The sequence below is a fragment of the Peromyscus californicus genome, unplaced genomic scaffold (genome assembly GCF_007827085.1).
Source record: "Peromyscus californicus insignis strain IS unplaced genomic scaffold, ASM782708v3 Scaffold_8__1_contigs__length_139910024, whole genome shotgun sequence".
NCBI classification, from domain to species: Eukaryota; Metazoa; Chordata; class Mammalia; order Rodentia; family Cricetidae; genus Peromyscus; species Peromyscus californicus.
This window is the reverse complement of record NW_026294606.1, coordinates 107,502,811-107,526,302: the sequence shown is the minus strand read 5'-3', so window position 1 is coordinate 107,526,302 and position 23,492 is coordinate 107,502,811. Positions and strand designations below refer to the sequence as shown.

General features: G+C 49.9%; 1 protein-coding gene across 2 annotated transcripts in view; it reads left to right on the top strand.

Moving 5' to 3' along the window:
- Window positions 1–1,078: 1,078 nt before the first annotated feature.
- The window catches only part of Bean1 (brain expressed associated with NEDD4 1), a 49,197-nt gene continuing 26,783 nt past the window's right edge, over window positions 1,079–23,492 (top strand). For both annotated transcript variants that reach the window (XM_052727448.1, XM_052727447.1), the window contains exons 1-2: window positions 1,079–1,189; window positions 12,155–12,261. In XM_052727448.1, the coding sequence (XP_052583408.1) occupies window positions 12,237–12,261 (25 nt within the window). In that variant the 5' untranslated portion in view covers window positions 1,079–1,189; window positions 12,155–12,236. The remainder of the gene's footprint in view (window positions 1,190–12,154; window positions 12,262–23,492) is intronic.

Genomic DNA, 23,492 nt, shown 5'->3' with positions numbered 1-23,492 from the left:
GTCTTTAGAGAGGGTTGGCAACGACTCAATTCATGGATTCACTGGTCAGATTTACCAAGTGTCATCCTGTGCAGACCCCCACAGTCCCACTCAGACGCAGCAGCCCTTTCGGGACTCTCCCAAGGGAATAAATATTCAAAATGATTCTACCAGTAACTGTAGAGCACACCAATATATTTAAGTGTGCAATTAACAGGGACCTTTTGGTAATGATGAAAAAGAAAGGCCTGGGGATGGGTGGGGTGGGGCATGCCTGAGGCCCCCAAAGTGGGGTGAATGCAGAGGAAGAGCTGGAACCCAGGTCTCTCCCCTGAGCCAGGGACCTACCAAGGCAGGCTTGCATCCCACAAGACTGAGCACCAAGACAGAGCACCGGGTGGGCAAGGGGTGAAGAAAATAGACCTGCTGGTAGCTCAGACTGGAGGCCTTGACCAAGCCTACGTGAAGAGAATTTTAGCAGCTGGGAGCCAGCGGCCCTGACAGGCTCCTCTGTCCATCCCAAAGGCCAGCAGGCTGTGTCCCTCCTGCCGCCCCCACCCTCCGTTCTGCTCTTTGCTCTTGTCTCTGTCCAGCCTGTCTGGCTGTCCTTCCCTGACATATGGTTGGTCCACCCTTCTCTGCACGTGTCTGTCTGTCCACCCTTCTCACACGTCTGCCCCAGCGCATCGGCCTCCCTGCATCCCTGGGCCTCCTCGCCGCCCTGCCCCGCCCGCCGCTGTGTGGGAGTCGGGCTGGCTGTGCGCAGAGGGGCGCGGCTCGGCGCTCCCACCTCCCCCACGTCCCCATCTCAGCAATGACCCGGGCCGCGCTGCCGCCGAGCTGAGACCCGGGAGCCGCGCCGCCGCCGAGGAGGACCCAAGAGGGTGACGGTGGCGCGAGCGGCGGCGCGGGGACGGCGACCGGCGGCGAGGCGGGGCTGCCGCAGGGCAGGGCAGGGCAGGGCAGGGCCCGGGAGACCGCCGCCAGCGGCTCGTTTGGGGATCGTGGGCGCGGGTCCCCTCGGCCCGGCCCCGCCGGTGCGCCCCGCCCCTGCACGCACAGCAGGCCCAGGCGGAGCGGCACGACGCCCCAGCCCAGCCCGAGCGCCGCGACATCCGAGCGGGAGCTGGAGCCCGAGCGGGACCCGAGCTGGAGCCGAAGCTGGAGCCGGCACTGCGGCGCACGGAGCGGAGCGCGGCAGCCAAGCCGAGTAAGGGGCGCGGGGCACCGGGAGGGTCGCGGAGGGGGTCCCGGCGGCTTACGCACACGACCGGGGACGCGCTGGGCGGCGGGGGACGCGGTCCCGAGCGGAACCTCAGCGAGCGCGGAACTGAGAGCCTTCCCGGGACTCCTGAGGTTCCTGCTCCCGCATCCTCGAGGGGGTCACAGAGACCCGCTCAACCCCCGGGAAATGCAAGGAACCCGAGGTCTCCCGCCTGCCTGAGTCTCAAACGAGTATCCTCCGGTGGTGGAAGCCCAAGACAGGGTCCCCAGCTCCGCGCCCTCGGTTTGGAGGGTCGCGGACCAGTCCACTCAGGAAAAGACACTAGGGTGCACTCTTATCTGGGTTGGGAGAGGAGAAGGATTGAGGTTCTACGGAGTTTGAGCTTGAACCCTTTCCCACCACCTTAAGCCAGGAAGTTTGACGCTCCAGCGGGCGGCTCACCTGGACCATGCCCCTGATATTGTAGCACCTAGGACAGAAGGAGCTTCCTCGCGCCGTCCCTCGCCCCCCTTCCCCGTCTCCCCGCGTCCCCCCCCCCCCCGCCCCGCCCCGCCCCGGCAGACTTTCCCAAGTGCGTCTCTTGGGAAGAACCCGATGCTGAATCGGAGGTGGCGGTTCCGCTGACTGCGCAGCGCTGAGTGGCACTGCCACCTCTCTCCAGATTCCTTCCCAAGCTGGGTAATGCCCACTCTGCCCCAGCTGACTCTCGCAGCCCTTCCTGGTCGTCCTTCGGGCTCTTTTCAGTCCGAGAACAGGCGAGTAGTGTCGACCCTGGGCTACCTTCCTCAGCCACTCCAGTGCCCGCATGGGCAGCCAAACCCAGGCTAGGAAGGGGATAACACAAGTGACTCACCAGAGAAGTAGGGGGCTCCAAGAGTCTTAATTCACTGAGTCCAAGAGCACCTGAGGGCCAACAGAGGGCCCTCTAGATTCTCAATTATAAGGACTGCTTACTTCAACCACTGATTTCACCACCTCAGTTTCCCTCTTTGAAAAGTACGCAGGATTCTGTCAGTGGGCTGTGCAGAAACTTTGTAGCCATAAAACACCCTGGGCTGATTCCCTAGCCGTGTGATCTTCGGCAAGACACTTGACTTCTCTGAGCTTCAGTTTCCCTCACCAGAAACACGGAAGGTGAATCCCGCTCATTAGCTGACTCTTCTGGGGCACCTGACATATTGACTGCATTTGGCCACAGGTGTCATTTCCAGAGACAAAGTGAATTTCCCTGATGTGAGGGAACGTGATGCTGCTCTCCTTCCTGCCCTCTAAGAAAGCCTTTGGCTCCCCTAGCGCCTACTGACTTCTCATTGCAAAGCAAGACTTTCCTTTTGGCTTTTCTTTCTCAAGCACTTGCTGGCATCCTCTGCCCTGCCCAGACCCCCTCTCTATGCCTCTGGGTGGGTTGTAAAAGGCTCACTCACTACAAGGGGTGCCCTGCCCTTTTTCCTTTGGCTGATACTTGCTGCCCCAGGCTGAGACACCCCACATGATTGTTCATACTCTATACGCACACCTTTGTCCACTCTGGTTTGGGTGAAGGGAGGATCGCCTTCCACAGGGTGGCTTAGGTGAACCACAGTAATGGTTCCAACAGGTAACAAGAAGCCCAGTCAGTGGGACAGTGAGGTCACCATGAGTCAGAAGGGTACCCTCTGTGTTGATTCCTTGATGACTATGATGTGTCTGTCCGGGCCAGTAGGTCACAGGACCATGATAAACCTGATAAAGGAATTGGAGCTGGTGACAGATAGCATGTTTTGAACTTAAGAGCTGCCCTGTTTCCTGGACAGGATCCTACTGAGTCTGGGCGGCTGGGGCCTTAGGCCCAGAGCAGACCAGTCAGATGCCAAGGGCTTAGGGAAAATATAAGCATCCATGGGAGCAGGGGAGCAGGTATGATGTAGTGGGCCAGGAGCATTGGTGGAAAGAAATAGAGGACACCCATGTCCCTACCACCTAGAACTGGAATGAAATCAGGAAATATGTCCACCTGTTGCTGGACAGAATGGCTGCCTCCTTGGGGTTCTTCTCTCAGAAGTCCCTCTCTCCTTTTGTAACCTCCTCCATCCCTCCCCCATTCACTCACTAGGGTGTCCCATTCCCTGCATCTTCTATAACCCTTTCCCCTCCTCTTCCCAAAGGAGTTCATCAGCAGCTAATTAGGTTTGTTCTGCTGCTTCACTCAGTATTTGGAGCGCAGCTGATAGAGAACGTGATGGGGATGTGGGATGACCATGGGTCTTTGGCAATAATCAGCTGGACACCCTCAGAGGACATCACTGTCATTTGAAACCCTGGTCACAAAAGTGCACCAAGCATGGGACAGGGCACAGGAAGGCACTAATCAGCTCGCAGCTTCCTAAAAGAGAAACTGAGACCAGGGAGGCTTGCCCCTGGGCAAGTGGGCAGAAGGTAGTTTTGTGACTGTGAGCACAGCTCTTGGAGCTAGAGGCCAAGTTTACAGCATTTGATTCTGGGCAGGTGGCCTCCCTTTCACAGCCTCAGTGTTGTCTTGAAAATGGAATGAGTGTTGATTGCACACCTGTCAGGACAGTTGTGAAGAACTAATGCATGGGAGGCATATGACTGCGTCCGGTGGACGCTGGCCAGGGGCACTGCCACGTCTGTGTTGCAAACACCCCCACACTTGGTTTTGTAAGCACGGGGCATTTTCTCTTTGATTTCAGACGACCTCATTCTGGTAGAGTGGAAGCAGGGAGACACATCCTTTAATCATCCCCACGGTGTCAGTGAAGAACACTGAGGCTCTGGAAGGTTAAGGACCGGAGCTAGGTATAGAATACTTAACATCCCTGTGACTCACTGTAATTTTACATGAGTTTGTGAAATTGATAATTAGCACGTTTTAACTCCAGTGACATGCAGTTAGTTATCAAGATGATCCCTCCGTGGAGATCGTTAATCATTTTGTGTCTGAGGGCTGAAAATGAAAGTGCTTACTATAAGTCCATGGGCTATCGCATTTTTAGACACTCATTTTTTTTTTCTGTTCAAACAATTATCAAACTCATTTAGTTGAATTGACTTAAAAGAGCAGTCTCCCACTCATTATCTACACCTCTTCAGTTTTCTCTGCAGCACTTACCACCTCCAACATCTATAGCCCTTATTTGTCTTATTACCTTCCCTCAGCAATACCACTCACTGGGAAGTCTCCTGAGACTGCAATGGCACTCAGCATTTAGTATGCTTTGCAAAATCATAAGGTGTCGTGCAAAACAGGAGGTCTGCTATTTTTACTATTCTTGCCAAGTGTTCAGATTGATTAAAAACAAAATGTTACAGCATGGGAGACACCATTCCCTCAAATATTTGGCAAACACGACTTGCTTCAGGAGCTGGAAAAAAATGGCTCAGTGGTGAGGAGTGCTTGCTGCTCTTCTGGCAGAAGATCAGAGTTTGGATCCCAGCACCCACACCAACAGAGGCACCCGAAACTTCAGCTCGATGAGATCTCATGCCCTCCTCTGACCTCCAAGGCACACGTATGTGCACACATGAGCATATGTACACACACAGGCACACAGACAAGAAGAAGAAGAAATCCTTTAAAAAAAAAAAAGACTTGTGTAAGTATCAGGGATAATTTGATGATTGTTAAGAGGAATGAAGATTACAGGGCCTGGTGTTGCAAACGGTAATCCCAACCGCTCTGTAGGTTGAGACAAGGACATCATGGGCTCATGATAACTCTGGGCTACAGAGTGAGGCCAACCTGCGTTATTTAGTGACAAAAATAAAAATAAAAAATGTTTAAAGAATCCAAGGGTTGCGGTCGATGTAGCTCTAGTAGATCACTTGTGTCACATACACAAGACCCTAGGGTCAATCCCCCATACCATGAGCAAAGATTACTTTTCCAGTGTCTTTATGAACCTTCTTATCAGCAAATTAGATGGTGAGCTAACTTAAAAAAGAAAAAAAAAAAAAAAACAGCCAGGCGGTGGTGGAGCACACCTTTAATCCCAGTTCTTGGGAGGCAGAGGCCAGCCTGGTCTACAGAGCGAGATCCAGGACAGGCTCCAAAGCTACACAGAGAAACCCTGTCTTGAAAAAAAAACACAAGAAAAAAGAAAAAAAACCCATCAACTTCTCAGTAATAAAAGAAAATTTCAAAGGCAAATTAGCTTTAGCCTTTTTCAATGAACTTGCCTTGAATTTTTATTCAGTTACTTTCTACCACAAAAGGTTCTTTTCTGAATCATTTTGATGATCTTTCAGATTATAAAATCAATATGTTTCACCGTAGAAAATTTCGGATACCATAAAAAAATATAAAATACATGAAAAACTCTCCTTAATCCCTCCAGTGTATTCTATTTCCGTCCTAATCTTTTGCTGTGTGTGAATATTTCCACTGGGATTTTCTTCTACAAAATAAGGATCATGCACAGTTCTATAACCTGTTTATTTTTTCTAAAATAATCAGGATTCTTTTTACATTTAACATTTATACTGAGAGTATATGTTATTAAAATTTTTGAAAACCGTGATTTCATGGCTACATAATATTCCACTGGAACTGCATGCCATAATTTGTTCAGTCTGTCCTCTCCTATGGGTGGCCACGTTGGGATTTTGTCCTATTTTATTGTTATAATTAACACCTGCCTGGGTATCTTCTGATGTCACCGAGCCCTGAGTCAGGCTTCAGTGTACTCTTGGGCAGGACCAGGTCAGCTTGCAGATGGCCAAGCTCATGAAGTTGCATAGGACATCAGACCTCTATGTCTTGGCCACCGTGGTGGCATTTGACCCTGTAGAACAGTGGTTCTCAACCTGTGGATCATGACCCCCTTGCCAAAAATATTTGTGTCTCCAAAAATATTTACATTATGATTCATAACAGTAGCAAAATAACAATTATGAAGTATCAGCAAAAATAATTCTGTGGTTGAGAGTCACCACAACATGAGGTATATTAACAGGGTGCAGCATTAGGAAGGTTGAGAACCATTGCTATAGAGGAACACAATTCTGGTAAATTAGGGTAAGTAGAGATCCAAAAACCTCCAGACAGATCTTGACCAATCCAGTATAGCACACATGTGGCCAGATGTTGCCCAGAGAATCAGAGGCGCTCACATACCCTGTCTCTAATAACATCAGAAGTCAGGCACCTGCCAGCAAGCTTCAAGGCCTCTTGCCCACCTCTGTGGCCACTGTCCTCCCCCACTCTTCCTCCCCCCGCCCCACTGCTGAGTTCATTCTCCTGCCTTTAACCACAGGATAAATAGTGTGGGATGTAGCAGCACTTATGGAGGCCTGAACCTCCCCATTGAGGAAGTCCCCAGCTGGGTCCTTTCCTGTGACAGTACAGAGTTCTGTTGCTGGTGTCAGACCTGCTGGGTACGGGGGATAGCGCTCTTGCAAGAGCAGAGCATCTAACCAAGTCCGGGAAAATTTCTCACTTCCTTCCTGCTCTGAGGGATCACATGCCCACCCACAGACCCGGGGAACAAAGCCCTATGAGATGACGTCATTCATTCACTCCGTAGTCACTGTGCACTTCCTGTGAGCCAGGCTGGGTGCTAGGTTAGCAAGGGCACTTAACACCTACAGTCTGCAGTTCTCCCCTCTGCACCTGAGCAGATCAGAACCCCGATCACCACTCCCCTTTCTCACCCTCTTATCTCAGGGCCACGGGGTCTGTCAAACTCACTGCGCTTTCCCACCCAGGGCATTCGAGCCCTCTGCTCAGCTTAACTGGAGTCTCCTCCCGCAGGGACCCACCCAGATGGCTGACTGTCTCTTACCTCCGCTCACCTATCAGCCTCCTACCAAAGCCCACTGTAGTTGCTTTATCTAAGTGTACAGTGCCTCACCTGCACACCTGTCTCTGCCCTGTCTCCCCTGTCATCTGACACACATGACCGCCTTTAGTCGGAGAGGTGTGTGTAGACACAGACGGTCAAAGATTGACTCCATCTGCAACCCCCAAGACCTGGTACACACGGAACCAGTGAGAGGCCTCTCACCCATCGCCTGTTGTTCAGGGCCACCCTAAGCCCAGAGAGGTCTTTGGGAAACAGTGGCTGTCTGGCTATGAATCTTCCTAGGAGCCTTCTTTGGGCCAGGTGGCTCACCCCCTCACCAGGCCCCTTTCTGCTTCTGTGTCTCAGAACTGTCATCTCTAAAGTTGAGGTTCATATTGAGGACTTGGTAAGCTGACAGCATGGAACAGTAGTGGCCAAGTGTGTCACCTGGCCTCCATGACATGGCGAGAGCTCCAGCCCATTCCCAAAGCCCTTCCTTGTCTGCTGTCCTCTTACGTGAGGCAGCTGGCTCCTGGGTCCAGCTCCAGTCTTGATTCTGAGTCTCCCCTGGAAGTATTCCCCAGTAGATCCCACACCCTCCTTTATCCAGGTCTGAGTGTCCCACAAGCCCAGAGTGGAGGTATGCCAGGAGCAGGAACAGAAAGGGATGTACAAATGACGTGGTCTAGCCACACACCATTCAGCCACTTCAAAGCCTGGAGTGCCGCCCGCCCACCCTCTCTTGCATTCCCAGCCAGACAATCCAGTCAGAGATGAGTCACAGCAGGAAAAAGCTTGAGTGTTTGATGCTGGGCTCAGAGAGAGACAGAGGCAGGCAGGGCAATGGTGACCTGGAATGGGCCCACACTCTCCAGGACAAGTGGGGTGCGCTCCCTGCAGACTGAAAACCATGGTCTCAGCCACCTGAGCCAGGCTTGTTCAGCTGCTCTCATCACTATGCCACGGCTCTGTTCACATGCAGGGACCCGGGTGGGTACTAGTACACACGGACACCATGCATCTAGCCCCTTTCTCCTGAGGACTACAACAGAGTTTTGCCCAAACAGAATGTCTGATGAACCAGGCGGTGGTTTTCCCGTGGGTCACTTGGAGATTCTCTAGTGGGCAGAGGGAGGAGAAAATAGACTGGGAGGTTGAACATCTTGCTGCTTCTTTAGATTCCAAAGAACCCCTCTTGAAGGCTAGGGTTATAGGTCAGGAAAAGAGTGTTTGCCTATCATGCATGGGGCCCTAGGTGCAGTGGCACACATCTGTAACCCAGTGTTCAAAAGGCTGAAACAGGAGGGTCTTGAGTTCAAGGCCAGCGTGGGCTATATAGGAGACGTGGCCTTAAAAAAATAACAAGAGAAACAAGAAAAGAAAATTTCATATGATAAGAAAAGCCATTCCTTATGTTGCCAAGGATCTGAGGGGACCCTTTGCAAGCCCGGATGAGATGGGTGCTGGGAAAGTGCAGCCAGAGGCTATGTGTAAAGTGCTAGCTGTGGTCCACAGTGCAGGGAATGGTGGCCCTGGCTGTGACAAACATCAGTGTCACAATAGGCAACAGGATATATGGAGATGATGGACTCTGTACAGAGAAGGCCTGCCTCTTGGCATGTGGAGCATTACTTGAAGGCTCTCTCTACATAGTACCGTATGTTAATATCAGGCATAGGTTGGCTTATCCTAACATTCCAGATACTTTTGAAAATGTCCTTCAAACTGAGTCCCAAGCTAGTGCGTACAGACCATACTGACCTCCCATGTTCCCAAGATGCTCTGTGTTTAGGATCATTTAGAGTTGGTGTCAAGGATGTCCACATGCTGGGGAAGCACCCCCATTGTTAGTGATCTGTTACCAGCAGTCAAGGAAGCCTCACAAAGAGATCTTGAAAGCTGGGATTTGATGGCACCATGGAAGTTCTCCAAGTAGATGGGCCAAGAGCAGTATGCTAGGGAGAGAAAACAGCCCCAAAGTCCAAGAGACCCACTGTAGCCTGACCATGGGCTAACAGAACACCAAGGGCCGCAGATCTCCAGGGATGCCACAGGTAGTAACTGAGGGGTACCAGGAGTGGCAGGGTCCCTGTGTACACAGCTCTTCCTTGATCTCTTGTCTGTGACCTTGAGCAAGCCACCACCTCAAGCTTCTGTTTGCTCATCTGCAAAATTAAAATGATAGTCCTCATCCCTAAGGTCCTGTCCCAATAGGGCAGGTGACTCTAGGTGGCACTTAACAAGTGTTCGGCTAATGTGAACCACATGTGTAGAGCCATGTGTCCCCAAAGTCTCCTACATAGGACTGTCTACCTGAGCTGTTGACCACATGTAATACAGGAATTCTTAGGCCCTGGACTGTGAGACATCCATCCTCCCCATACTCTGAGAATCATCAGCCTTCACCTCAGAGTCTCCAGGGTCAGTGAGAGGAAACAGTGGCTCCAGGGAGTCCTCCCAGAGAGGTGGCACCCTGAGGGAAGCCCCTCAAGAGAAGATGATCTGCACCTCTCCATGGCATCTGGTGTCCCAAGGAGCAGCGCTTCAGGAAGTACCTTCAGCATGCACTTATTAAACTCCTACATTTTGCCAGTGCGCTGGAGAGTTAGGAAGACCCCAGGGCTGTGGATGCTGGAGTGAGTAAAGGTGTAGGGGAGCTGTGGAAGGGGTTTGAGCAAGGGATTGACACATCCATTTTGTCTTTAAAAGAGATTTCTTCAAGGACTGGAGAAATGGCTCAGTGGATAAGAGGCTTTCTCTGTAAGCATGAGGACCTGACTTAGGATCCCAGAACCTGCATTTAAATAAAAAAAAAGGTCAGGCGTGGCCATGTATGCTTATAACCCCAAATCCCAAAGCTGGGGTGGGGATAAAGACAGGATCTCTGGGGCTTGCTGGCTCCAGGTTCAGTGAGAGACTGTGTTTAAAGGGAATGAGGTACAGAATGCTAGAACAGGACACCTGATGTCTTCCTCTGGCCTTCACACACATACAGGCATGCAAAGCATGTATGTGTGCACATATGTGCATACACACACACACACACACACACACACACACACACACACATCTCTCTGAAGCAATAGGATGAGTTGTCAGCTCACTCACATGCCCTCCTTAACATACACATGTGTGAGTTGTGAGCTCACTCACATGCCCTCCTTTGCATACACATGTGTGAATATATACACACAGACATAGTACCCTCTGTACATCCACAAATGGGAATGCAGACATCAGTTCTCCTCACGTGTAATCTTCGAAAGCAGAGGTCACAGGCCTTAAAGTTCTTCTTTAATCTTCTGGTGTGTGATTGGTTCTCTTAGCAGCCTGGGAGCTCACCTCCTACCCTCCCTCCCTAGGTCAAAACTCTCCCATGGTTTCTATGGAGACCAAGAGTGGATGTCAGGCCAGCCTAGGTTCACACTGGGAAAGCTGAATAGTGTTGAGAGGTGAGTGGCAAGTCACTGCTTACAGAGGTGTCCCCAGATCAGCTGCATTCCTCCTGCCTCCACGGAGAACAAAGAGAGCACCGGGAGACCTGTCACACATGCCAGGTGCTTCTGAAGCTTCTTCCAAGCTTATCCCAGCTTTCCCAGGAAGGATATGAGGTTCAGGGAGGTGAAGCGCTTTGGCCAGAGTCAATGCCAGGAAGTGGCTGCATTGACTTTAGTATTAAGGGATCAAGGAGAAGAGCAAGGCAGCTCACAGACAGTTCCCTTGTTCACTTACTAAACAGAAATGCTAGTGTTTCCATGCATTATGCTCAGTCAATGGGTTCCATCCAAACTCTGTGCCTGTTTGGAACAGAAAACACCTGTGGAAAGGAGCTCTTGAATGAGGTGAGGCTGAGAACCTCTGGATGCGACTCCCACAGGTAACTTCTGGCCACATGGTGTGACCCCAGCGTCAGGGAAGCTGGTGGCCTCTGAGACTGGCTTCCCCTGGACTCAGCACCCATGGTCCTACTCAGTCACCCCCAAAAGTGCATTTTGGGGGGCTGGAGAGATGGCTCAGAAGTTAATAGCCCTGGCTGCTCTTTCAGAGGTCCCAGATTTAGTTCCCAGTGCCTGTATGGTGGGTATGGTGGCTGACAACTGTCTGGAACTCTACTTCCAGGGGACTCAAAGTCTTCCCCTGGCCTCTAAGAGCAGCAGGTGCACAAGTGGACACAGACATATAGGCCGGCAAAATGCCCATCCACATAAAATAGTAATAAAATTCTTAAAGTGAATTTTAGTTTCTGAAGTCAAATGTGCCTCTTGATAAGAAGTATAAGCCCACATTGTATCCTTTGGGAACACACAAGGAGGGATTGACTGGGTTTAGATCTTTAGTGGCATGAGAGGATGTTGCTCTGAAGATGTTTCCCTTGTAAAGGAGTGTTAAGGTAACCGGGCATAGCCCAGCTATGCTGAAAATCCAGGTGTCACACAGAGTTCATATAGAGACAGACTGGGGTAGGGAAGAGGCATTTTCCTTCCACTGGCTTTTATTTCTAAATTGGTGACCTAATGTGTTAGGCACTTTCCAAAGGGATGTGCTAGCTGCTGGGAGCATGAGAGAGAAACAGATCTGGAGTCTCACCCCCAGCCTGGCCTGTGGGTGCTGTGTGACCTTGGCCAGGCTACAAGACTTCTCTGAGCCTCAATTTCCTCATGTACAAAATGAGGAGGAAAAGGGCACTCTTGGTACTTAGAGCGAAACCATAATACAGTTTGAGTCAGGGAACAGCCTCCCAAAGCCAGCCACAAAGCCTCAAGCAAGCTTCTCTCTCCTCTGGGTGTTTTGTCCTATGAAATGAGGACTTTGAACCAGTCTTTAAGGATCCTTCCAGCCCTGACAGCCCTAAGACACTCAGGATGCTATAGTCTATGGAGGATGTGGGAACAGTGAGTTTTCCACAGTAGAACTCCATGGCACCACATTCCCATTCCAGGGTCCACCCAAAAGAGAGATCCACCCTCCAAACATCACTGTGACCCCACACCCACTCACTCTACCCCTGTACCCACACCCCATACCTTATAGCCCAGGGATCCCAGACTAGGAGCATGTTCACAAGTCCCACCCCACCAAGTGATGGTTCAAGTGATGATGTAAACACACAACCTGTAGACATGGTGGGTGCTATAGGTGTCCCATCACCTGCCTGTTTGTGTCTCCACAGGTGAGTGGAGGGGCTGTCCCCTTAAGAAGTCAGAGCTGTGCTCGTGGGCAGGCTGGCTCCGCTGTTCTGCTCCAAGGATTACATGTCCTTCAAACGCCCTTGCCCCTGTAAGTCTCTTCCTTGTCCATCACTGTCGGGGTCTAGCTACCGCAGAACTACAGGGTGGAGTTGTAAGGATGGCATTGGGATATTTGGCCAAGGCACTGAGGGGAGTCTGACTGGGCTAGTGTGGAGAGATTTGGGGGTTGGGGTGTAGAGGGAAAACACAGGCCATCCTAACATCCATAGTGGGCTCCTTGGAAACTGAAAGTCACATTTTGTCCTGTTCCCAAAAGGTAGATCAAGTTTCCTCTGAAACATAGTGATGCATTCTCCCCCACCCTCAATGCCATGGCCAAGTAACTGTGGGAAGTATTGGATGAGACATGTTAGTAACATTTTTGCCACTGTCAGCCTTTTCAGGGTCTTTTGTGTGTGGTTTCTGTGGGAAACAAAAGTCTTAAGTTCTTCCTACACTTAACTACCCACAAACAATGCTTCATGGATTTGGGTCCTACAGAACAGTTCCTTGAGGCTGACTGCCCTAAGGAAATTCACCCCATAGCTCTCACCAGAAAGCCCCCACTGTCTGAAGAAAATGCATGGTTTTGCCTTCAAGAGTCTTCTCGTGATGCCCCAATGTGAGGAGTCCATGGGTAGACTAGCCAGATGCCCTCTTGGAACTCAAGACAACAGCCTCCCTAGACCCTTCGAGTTGGCCTTCACCCTCTCAGGCAACCTTCATGGCTCCACAGCAGAACGTGCTTTCCTTCATTACACCCCTGAGCTCCCCAATCCGGCATCACTTATAGTTTGGGGAGCATGCCTAACTGCCTATCCTTTGTTGAGAAGTCATGGCTGTGTGTTGAGGTGACATCAGAAGTCTACCGCCTGATGCCTTGGTGTCCACACTCACTGGATGACCCGTACCTCACCTGTCACTAAGGTCTGCTTATGTTTCTACCACTAGTCTGTGCTGTCCTGGGCTGAGCCCATCTCTCTCACATAGTCACAGCCCCAGAGGCTAACACCTGGAATACTGAGGGAATGCCAGTGAAGGAGAGAGGAGGAGCCTGCATGTCCCATGCAGGTGGATTCAGTCAGAATCTGGGCAGAGTCCTCACCACTTACGTTGCAGGGTAGAGGCTGGCTGTGGGCTCCTCTGCCAAGAGTATAACTAGATGTGGTGAAGCTCAGGCAAGTGCTGGCCACCGAGGGGAGGAAAGGGGAGGGAAATGGTCAGTGCGACTATTTCTGATGGAGTTCACAAACACAGACCCTCCAGATCACTGTTATCACTGCTGGGGCAGAATCTGGAAATGAAAGCTCCTTCCTGTCCCAGGACAGCTGCTGTTCAAAGCCTGGGGATACCTGTCCTGCAGAGGACTAATATGGCTGTGTTCTTACCCCCTCTCTACTGGTGAGACCAGGGAACTGGGAAAGAAGGAGGCTAGGAATGCTGAGTGTGGCAGGCTTTCTAGAACTTGAGAGCCTGGATTTTTGTGCTAATAGAGGCCATGGCCTCCAAACAGCTCCCCCTCCTCTTGAGGACTCAAGGTTATGGTCACAGATATTATAGGGCACGAGAAAACAGTGTGTGAATGTTTCCAGGCCACTTCTCCCACCTGCTACCTGACAGGCCTAATGCCTGGCATACAGTAGGCACCTAATAAGTGCATTTTTATGAATAGTTCCATAGTCAAGCACTGTGGGTGAGGAGCTGCAGGCAGCTATGGGGAATGGAAAGTCTCAAAGCTCCCCTAGCCTATCTGGGCCATACAGCCCTGCCTCTGAGATGAAGGGGTGTCTGAGCCCCTAGGCCTCCAAGAGCTTGGAATACTGTGGGGCTCCATGGAGCTTCTTTGCCTCCCATTATCCAATCAACTTTTTCCTTTTCTTCAAAGTCACCTGAGAATTGCCCCATCTTTTCCCGCATACTCGTTTACTTCACCACAGCATCCGTCTCCTTGCCTAGACCCATACCCCACCCATTTGCATTTGCTGAGTCCTGTCCACCATTTCCAAAGCTCAGTTGTATCTGACTTTGTTGGTGGCTTCCACCTTCTTGACTCCTGACCCCTCCTAGGTTCTTCCAGCCACTCTGTTTGCCCATCCTGTGTGTCATGGCCCCTTTGGCAGTGGAGGAGGGCAGCTGTGCCTTTCCCTGTTGCTGAGCCCCAGGGTCCAGCCCAGCCCCTCTTCTTGTTCTGCACAGCCAGATTCATCCTCACTCTGCTGGTCTGCTTCTGGCTGCAGCCCCTGGGCTGGCATTTTCCAGACTGTCTGTCCCAGCTTCTCCCAGGTCTTGGGAGGTATTGGGTGTGGTGCTTAAAAATCAGGGGCCAGGCACGTGGAGCACACCTGTAACCCTAGCACTTGGGAGGATCATCACTAGCTCAAGGCCAGTCTGGGCTACAGAGTGAGATTTTGTCTCAAATTTTTAAAACTTAAAAATAATAAAGAAAATAAATATTTATGAGGAACCCCAGGAGTGGCCATATGGGGCCACATGCCCCTTCTTTTTAACACCTCTTTTCCAGTCTAGAGCTGCTCTATGCAGTGAGAAACCTGGCAGAGACCACCATGCCTTACTTAGCTCACCCGATTTTCTTGCCAGGTTGTGCAGAGATGCTGCAGCCATGAAACCTGGAAAATTCAGAGTAGGAGACAGTTTGTTCCTGTTCACATCTCCGCACCCTTCTCCCCTATGGTTTAGAAATGCAACCCACAGAAGGAAAACCAAGCCCAAAGTTTTCCCGAAGAAAGACCTCCATCCAAGAGTCAGAGCTTGTGAGGTCTGCAGAGAGCGGACGGCTCTTGGTTGCCTGGGGCAGAGGGCAAGGTGGTATCCAAAATGGCACTAAGCCACCCCTGAAAACAGATCTGCCAGCACCTGTGGACACTAGAGATGTGGCATGCTTCTCTGGCTTTCTGGGAGTTGGGCAGGCCTCAGCCATAAAGGGCTGGACTGTAGGTCTATTGCCTCCCAACCCCATCTCCAGATACCTTGGCTCGTCTCTGCCCTTCGTGGGGCACCACCAGCAGTTCTCCAAAGCAGCCCCATTGGGAAGTTAAGACTGAGGCAGAAAGACAGCGAGAACAAGAAAGAGGAAGACAGGGAAACCCTGTCAGGGAAGCCTGGAAGCCTTCTGGCCACGTGGCTGGAAGCAGAAAGGGAGTTCCTCTGCTTGAAGCCATGTCTGTGAGCCTTTCCCAGCCTGCTGAGGCCTTGCCTAGAGCTCTGAGTGTGGAGGAGGTCTGGTGTTCCTCAGGAAGGCTGGGGGGTGGGGGAATGGGTTCCATCTGGCCCCTGCTGGGCAGAACATTCCAGGACTCCCTGGGGACCCAGGCTCTAAGCACAGATGCCACACATCCTCTTCATTGTCTTCTAGCAGATGGCAGCACCATGTAGCTCCCTGTGTGGTGGGGGCAGGCTGCTTCCCTATGGCCTCTGGGGATAGATCTGAAGAAGGAGGGTTTTTTTTTGGGGGGGTGCTGGAGACTAAACATGTAGCAATAACAAAATGAAGGAGGGGGAGATGTGCCCCACAATCTATGGAGAAGTCGTGTAGGCACACCATTGTCAAGTTCATGATGGCTGTCCAAGACTTGGCCTGAACCTACAGCCTGGCAAGGCCCCCTAGGCCAACTTTCCCCCTTGGAGTGGAGGCAACATTGAGTTGGCGTATGTGAGCATCCTAGCACTGATGTTTGCCAGCTGTGTGAGCTAGGGCAAACTACTCATCTTCCCAAACCCTCAGTTTGCTCATCTATGAAATGGACATGGTGGAATCTTACAGTTTATTGCTCAGATTTGAGGGGCCACAGGGAGTGTTAAGCTTGGTATCAGGCTCTGAAAAGATGCTCAAGAAACCATCCCTCTGCCTATCTCAGTATTAGTCATGTCTTTAATGATGGAGATGGGAAAACAGAAGCTTGGGCTTTAGGGGTAAATTTGGGATTTGGACTGTGTTAGCTTTCTGTTGCTGTGACAAAATGCCTGAGATTATCAACTTAGAAGGAAGACAGGGGTATTTGGCTCATGATTCAGAGGTTTCAGCCCATGGCCAGTTGGTCGTGATACTTTGGAGCCTGTGATGAGGCAGAACATCATAGCAAAAAGCATGTGATAGAGGAAGCCCATTTGCCTCATGACAGCAAGGAAACACTTGAATTCCCAATATCCTCTTCAAGGGCATATCCCTGGTGACCTAACTTCCTCCTCCAAGGCCCCACCTCTTCAGGGTTTTACCACTGCACATCAACGCATGGGCCTTTGGGGGACATTCACAGGACGGTGGTCCTTTGCTCTGCTTGCTGTCACAGTTACCTCTGCTACTATCAACACAAGGAAGGATTTGAGGGCAAGAAGGGAAGATAAGGGAACACACTCAGCAATTCACCATTTCTGTATCCAGAGCAGACAGCACTAATCAATTACGGTACTCTTTCCCGACAAGCCTGGATGTAAACTCAGAGTCAGTCTAAATGCTTGCTGGTACTACCCAAAGATCACAAGTCTTTGTCCATCACTTGATGTAGCAAGGGACCAGGGGGAGGGGACTTTAGCCAGTTGTTTATCCCTGGGTCTCAGTTTCCTCACCTATAAAGTGGGAGTTCATAAAAGTATGCATGTTAGAGGGCTGCTGTGAGGACCCAAAGAGGTTTGGCTCAGAAAACCCTTATAAAGTCTTAGGATCCATATTTCCTGTGACCTCCTTGCTTCCTTGAAAAAATTCTACAAAGAAGGGTTAATGTGCCCATTCCACACATGGGGAAATCGAGGCTGAAAGAGGTAAAATAATTAGTTAAGATGCTACAGCTGGATGATGATGGGGTCAGACCAGAGTTAGGGTGATCAGGTCTCAGTTTTAGCTAAACCATGGCTGGATCGACATACAAGGTGGAACCCATTTTTTCCCACATAAAGCTAGGTGTGGTGGCATGTGCTTGTAATCCTAGCACTGGGGAGGTAGAGACAAGAAAATCCCCGGACTTTGCTGTCCAGCCAATCAATGAGCTCCAAGTTGAGTGAGACACCTCACCTCAAAAAATTAGAAAGGAATAGAGGATGCCAGGTTCGCCTCTGGCATCTGCACAAATGTGCACACACTCACATGAGCATAAACAGTGTGTGTATTTATTTATAATGTATCAGGAGGTATGAAGCAAATACAGCAGGATGGGGTAGCAGGTAAAGAATGAGTTAAGAAGATGGTGCTGAGCTGGAGAGCTAGCTTAGCAGTTATGAGCACTTACTGCTCTTAAAGAGGACCCGAGTTCCTTTCCCTGCATCCACATGCTGACCACCAACTGTAATTCCAACTCCAAGGGATCCCACGCCTTCTTCTGGCCTCCACAGGCATAAAAGCATGTGGTGCACAGACACATACAGGCAAAACACACTCATACACACAAAATTGTCAAAAAAAATATAAACATTGTTAGTGATTCGGGGAGACGAAGTCATGCGGGTGTCTTGTGAAAGAGAGCACTGAGTAGGGGAATTCAGAAATGGGAGCAGGTATGGTTTGTTCCAGCATAGGAAGGACAGTGGGCCTGAAGAATATAGGGAAGGTACCAGAATTACCACATCAGCCAGATGATGCAGGGCCTTGGAGGCCATGGTCAGACTTTGCCTTTTGCTCCCTGGGAATCTTTGAAGGATTATGAGCTGAGAGAAGGTTTAATCACCATAGTAGTCAGAAGAGGCTGGAGGGGGACCAAAGGAGAGGAAGTTGGGAGGCAAAGAAGTAGCCTAAGAGGTAGTGAGAGGGCCTAGGACAAAGGTTAATGATGGGAATAGACTGGAAAGAGAAGCCATTGGGATATAGAGTGAATGGGAAGAAAGGGCTCATTAGTGACAGTGTTGGGGCTGAACGTGTGGAAGGACAGGTCTGCCATTTGCTGAGCTGGGGGAAGTCCTGGAACAGCTGGTGAGCTGACTGAGCCAGACTTGAAGGCACACTGTGTCTGAGATGCTGTGTAGACACCAGGGTGGAGATGCAGGCAGACAGCTAGACATATGAGCCTGGAGTTCAGGGGTGAGTCTGGAGCTGGAGCTGTAAATTGGGGAGCTGTCAATGTATGGGTGCTGCTTGGTGCTGAGGAGCTGGATGAGGTCACTGACAGGACAAGTGTGGGAAGGTGAGGAAGAGAAGGAACTCAAGAGTGAGCACTGCGTTGGTGGAGGGCATGATGATTTCCACATCCAGTGGTCTTGCCGAGAGAAGTATGATCCCTCCAGTTGGCACCCAAAGCCATGTTCGTGGAGAGGATGGCATTCTCTCCAGCCAGGGGATGAGTAAGCACACTGCTGATCCTCTGCCAAGGACTCCCATGAGTTAGCCACCCTGGCACTCAGCTCTGCCTCCACTGGAACTGAGCCCAGGGCTCAGGAGAGGCTGGTCATCCTCTGTGACACCACCACAGAAATGAGCAGCCTGTCTGTTTCAGAAACAAGACAGCAGGTTCTGGTGGGGAAAACAACCTGCCCAGAGGCCCTGCATTCCTTCTGAGTCCCCAAACCATCAGCTTCTAGAGGCTGCTCTCTGAACCCACCCCTCTTCCTTGAAACTTGAGGGCACCTCCCTGTGCAGGTTTTGAGAAACTCATCCTACTCAGTGCCTCCACACCCCTCAGCCCCACTCCTCATCCCTCAGCCCCCTCCTGTTACCCCTCAGCTCTCACCTCTTACCTCTTACCCCTCAGCCCCCATCTAGCCTCCTGGCCCTGCATCCCTGGATGGCATGTGTCCTCAGCAGGAAGGAAAGGGTCGAAGGGTAGGGTGTGGGAGTAGGTGTGCCCTAATGCAGTGGCAGCACCAAGGTCTGAAGGAGCCAGGCTCAGCCAATACTGGAGCAAACCTAGTTAACTCATCTGAACCTCTGCTTAGCCCCTTGTGAAGTGAGATAATTGGGCCCAGTTTCCAATGTGATCTGAGGGTCTGGTGAGCACACAGTGTGCTCAATAAGGTTGATTTGCCCCTGACTCTTAATCCCATAGTCATAGCCAGACCTACATTCAGACTTCCCTGCAGGGTCCTCCTGAGACTGCCCCTCCCTTCAGAGCAGCCCCAGCTTAGCACAAGGACTGTCCTTCAATTTTGACAGGCTGTCATCAAGAGTCCACCCCACCCACGCCCCATCCAGATGTCAACCAGCTTCCTTAGCCCTGTCATGTAGGCTAGATGTAAGCCCTCTGCAGGACCTGTTCCTCCTGGAGCTCCACCCCAACCTCCTCTCACACACTTATGAAAACCGAGTGGAGACCAGGAGCTAGATCAAGTCACAGAGCTTGTGAGCAGCTGCCACTTCAGTATCCCACCCTCACACTAAGTGCAGCTGCCACACGAAAGTAAAAAAGTGCCCCAGGAGAGAGTCTCCAGCTCTTGAGCCCAGGGTAAGAAGACTGGACTCCTTTGAAAGGGAGACTGTGGCAGAGCTGCTTCTAGGGACAAAGGTTGTCACAGCAAGGTCCCTGCCCCCACCCCATACACCCTCACCCCCCACCACACACACACCATCCTCACTTAAGAGACGGGACAGTCAGAGAAGCCTACCTTCAACTCCTGGCTGGAGCAGCTCTCATCCCACTTCAAGCTTCAGGCACCAGCGTATCCACATCTGGAAGGAACACTGACAATCTCCTACCCTGATCAGTCTCGAGGGATTTTCTTTCTTTCTTTTTAAGCAGAAATGTCAACCAACAAGAGCTAATAATTAAAAACATTTAGGGTTTCCATGAGCAAATGGTTAAAATATTGGTTGCTTAAAAATCACCATGGTGGGAGTAGTTACAGCATGAAAATTGGCAAACTACAAATCTGAGACTCTTCCTTCCTTCGGTCCTCCTTTCTTTCCTTTTTCTCGCTTCACACTTTCCTCTTCCCTTCCTTCCTGCTCTTTCTTCAATCATCCCTCCCTTTCTCCTCCTTTCTCTCTTCTTCCCTTCCTTCCCTCTTCTCTCTTACCTTTTCCTTTCTTTCTTTCCTTCTATGAAAGCTGTTGCCAACACTCACTCACTGGAATGTGCATGCAGACAGGTGCCCCACCACCAGGGTATAGCTCAAAGAATTCTCACATACTGAGCATGCTCCTGCTGGGAAACACAGTCTTCCTGCACCCAGGACTCCTTCATAGGCTTCTCCACTCACTATCCTGTGCCAGAGACAACCACAAATTAGTGTTGCCTGTACGTCAAACTTTATTGGGATCATACAGTATGTTCTTTCGTTCAATATTGTGTTGTACACTTTACCTGCCTCATTGAGTATAATTGTAGATCATGTATTCTCACCATGGTATAGAATTCCTTTGTGTAAATATACCCCAAGCAACTTATCTGTTCTACTCTAATAGCATCTGTGTATTCTCCAGTTTGAGATGATGAGTGAACAGCCATGCTGTGGTTATCCTAGCACAGTTATGTCGAAGAGAACATTCTTCAGCAATGAAAATGGTCTCTCTCTTCATTGTCCAGTATAAACATCCTAAGCCACATGTAGTCATGGAGCATCCAGAATGTGGCTAGTGCAACTAAAGAGCTGAATTTTTACATTTTAATTAGTTTGTATTTAGTAGCTGCCCATAGCCATCATGCTATACTGCCCAGTTCCAGTGAACATATAGAAAAGGCATCCCGCCTAGAAGTGGAAGCTTAGACAGTAGGATATACATATGTTTAGTTTTCATAGGTAAAAGCTAAACATTTCTAAAGTGGCAATTCCAACCTGGCCTCTCACCAGCAAATCTGAAATTTCTGACCACTGTACACGCTGACAACAGTGGACATAGTCAAAATGTTTCGTCTTAGTCATTCAAGTAGGAAACAGAGACAGTGCATGGTGGTTTTCATTTGAATTTCTAGTGACTTAGTATAGTACTTTGAACACGCTCTTGTTAAAGGACCTCTCGAGTCTTTTGCCCATTTTTCCATGGTGTGCTTTTATTACTGATTTCTAGGCACTCTTTATGTATTGTGAATGACTCTATGGCTGGACATATTATTGCAAAAGTCTTCCTGCCTGGGGATTGCCTCTGGTTTTCATCATGGTTTCTTTGGATTAATAGAGCATGCCTACTTTTTTATCCATGAAATATGGGTTAATTTCATGTACATAATTATTTAGTGTATATTAAAAAAATTTAGTTTATGCATATTTAACTGAACACGAGGTTATGAAATATCTTCTTGTACTCCTTAGGAGCAGAGGATTTTATCGCCACCATTCCAGGAATAAAATTTCACAAACTTGAAAGCCATAAATGAGCACTTTCAGTTCCATAGCAAGGTTGTGGAAGAGGTTTTATCTATTGTTACTGACATTTCAGATTTCGGTAAATACATGTATAATAACATTGAAGAGAGCACTCAGGAAACAGTGTAAGCTTTTTCAGAACTTTCCCACTTTTCCAGGTAAAGAGGGATCCCCAATACTTTAAAGTGTTTACAGTGACCCTGACATTTGGAAGACATTAGAGGACATGTGGCCGTGGCCGTTACACACGCATAGTTGTCAGCAGCACACTGTCAACCATGGGGACAGCGGTGCTGTGGAGGAGTGAGACGACCAATTATACCTGCAGTTACGATGCGCTGGCCTGCCTGCCAAGCGTAAAATCCAGTTATCTACAACAACGTGACTATCACTGGCCCAGACAGTGCGTAATGTACAACTGAATTCGTATCTTCAGAAACCTGGCAAGCGGTCTTTAAGTTCTTCTAAAATACAAATGGCACTGAACGTTAAGTAAAAACACCGGACTTCAGTGGAAGGGGAGGCTAACGCTCCCGGCCTGGCTCAGTACATGTTTAGCCGTCATTCCCGTGTCGGATGTTGTTCTGTCTTAGCTCCTAAACTGGGATTTGAGAAATGAAAGGCCCAGCTGTACACAATTGTCTTCCTACAAGGCCAGGGGCATGGCAAGTTGGTAAAGCCCATTGGGGACAAAGGGGCACACAGCACCTTCCCTCTTTTCCACTTGACATTGGCTTTGCTGTAAATGAGAACGCAAAGACATATAAAAACCAAGTGAGGGTCTGTCTCCCAGTTTAAGTTAGTAACAGGAACGTGCCTTTCAGCTGCAGGAGTGGGGTCCCAAAGTCACAGGGCCAACACAGAGACAGGTAGTGGGAGGTGCCAGCGGCCACCTGTGAGCCATCATCCAAAGACACTTGGGTAAACAGCACACACTTCCTGTCAGCTGTGGCTGAGGACCGCATGTTAACGTCTGAAAGGGATTCCTGTGGGGCTTTTTGCTTATCATTTGAAGAAAGGCTGTCTTGGGCTGTCTCAGTGAACGTGAGGCCTAGGTTTTAAAATTGGTTTTCCTGCATCCTCCCAGATGTGCTTGGCTGTTAGCGCCGTTTGACATGAGCCGCTGTAATGGGTGGCATGACTAATCGCTTGTGTAGCCAGCAAAGAACAAGCCTGTGAGGGTGGAAAGCGAATCATAGAAAGAGGATGATTCTGTGAAGATGAGGGGAAGGATGGTGTTGTGTCCTGGGATCTATTAACCAGCAGACAAATGGCTCAGAGAGGTGTTCTGCAAGGTCCTGGGGCACACTGTTAATGATGGGATGTATTCCAGAAGTCTTTTCTCAGCATCCCTGCCCACCTTGACCCCGTTCACATCTCAGTCCCTGGGCAATCCTTCAAACCCCTCACCATCCTACCCCTCCATGCGGCCCAAACTCCCATCAGAGTCCTTTCCTTCAAAACAGACCCATTGTACAATTTTTTTATTTTCAAGACAGGGTTTCTCTGTGAGGTTTTGGTACCTGTCCTGGAACTCACTTTGTAAACCAGGCTGGCCTCAAACTCAGAGATCCGCCTGCCTTTGCCTCCGGAGTGCTGGAGTGCTGAGATTAAAGGCGTGTGCCACCACCGCCCAGCCTGTTGTACATTTTTAATTGTTAGAACATTTTGTGTCCTACTTAAAGGATCTGAAGTCATGAAGGTGTTCATGGATCCTTTCCTCTTCAGGTGTTATGGTTTTGCCCTTCACATTTATTTTTGTTTGGTTTTGCTGCAGTTGATGTTGCTGTTTAGAGATAGGGTTTCTCTGTGTAGTCCTGGCTGTCCTGGAACTCACTCTGTAGACCAGGCTGGCCTTGAACTCAGAGATCCATCTGCCTCTGCCTCCTGAGTGCTGGGATGACTAATGGTGTGTGCCACCATGTCTGATAACCATTCGCATTTAAATCTGCATCTAGGAAATAACTTTAGGATTTTAAGGTTTAAAACCACACATTGAACAGCTGTTGTGAGTCAGGCATCCCGTTAGTCAATGTGTTC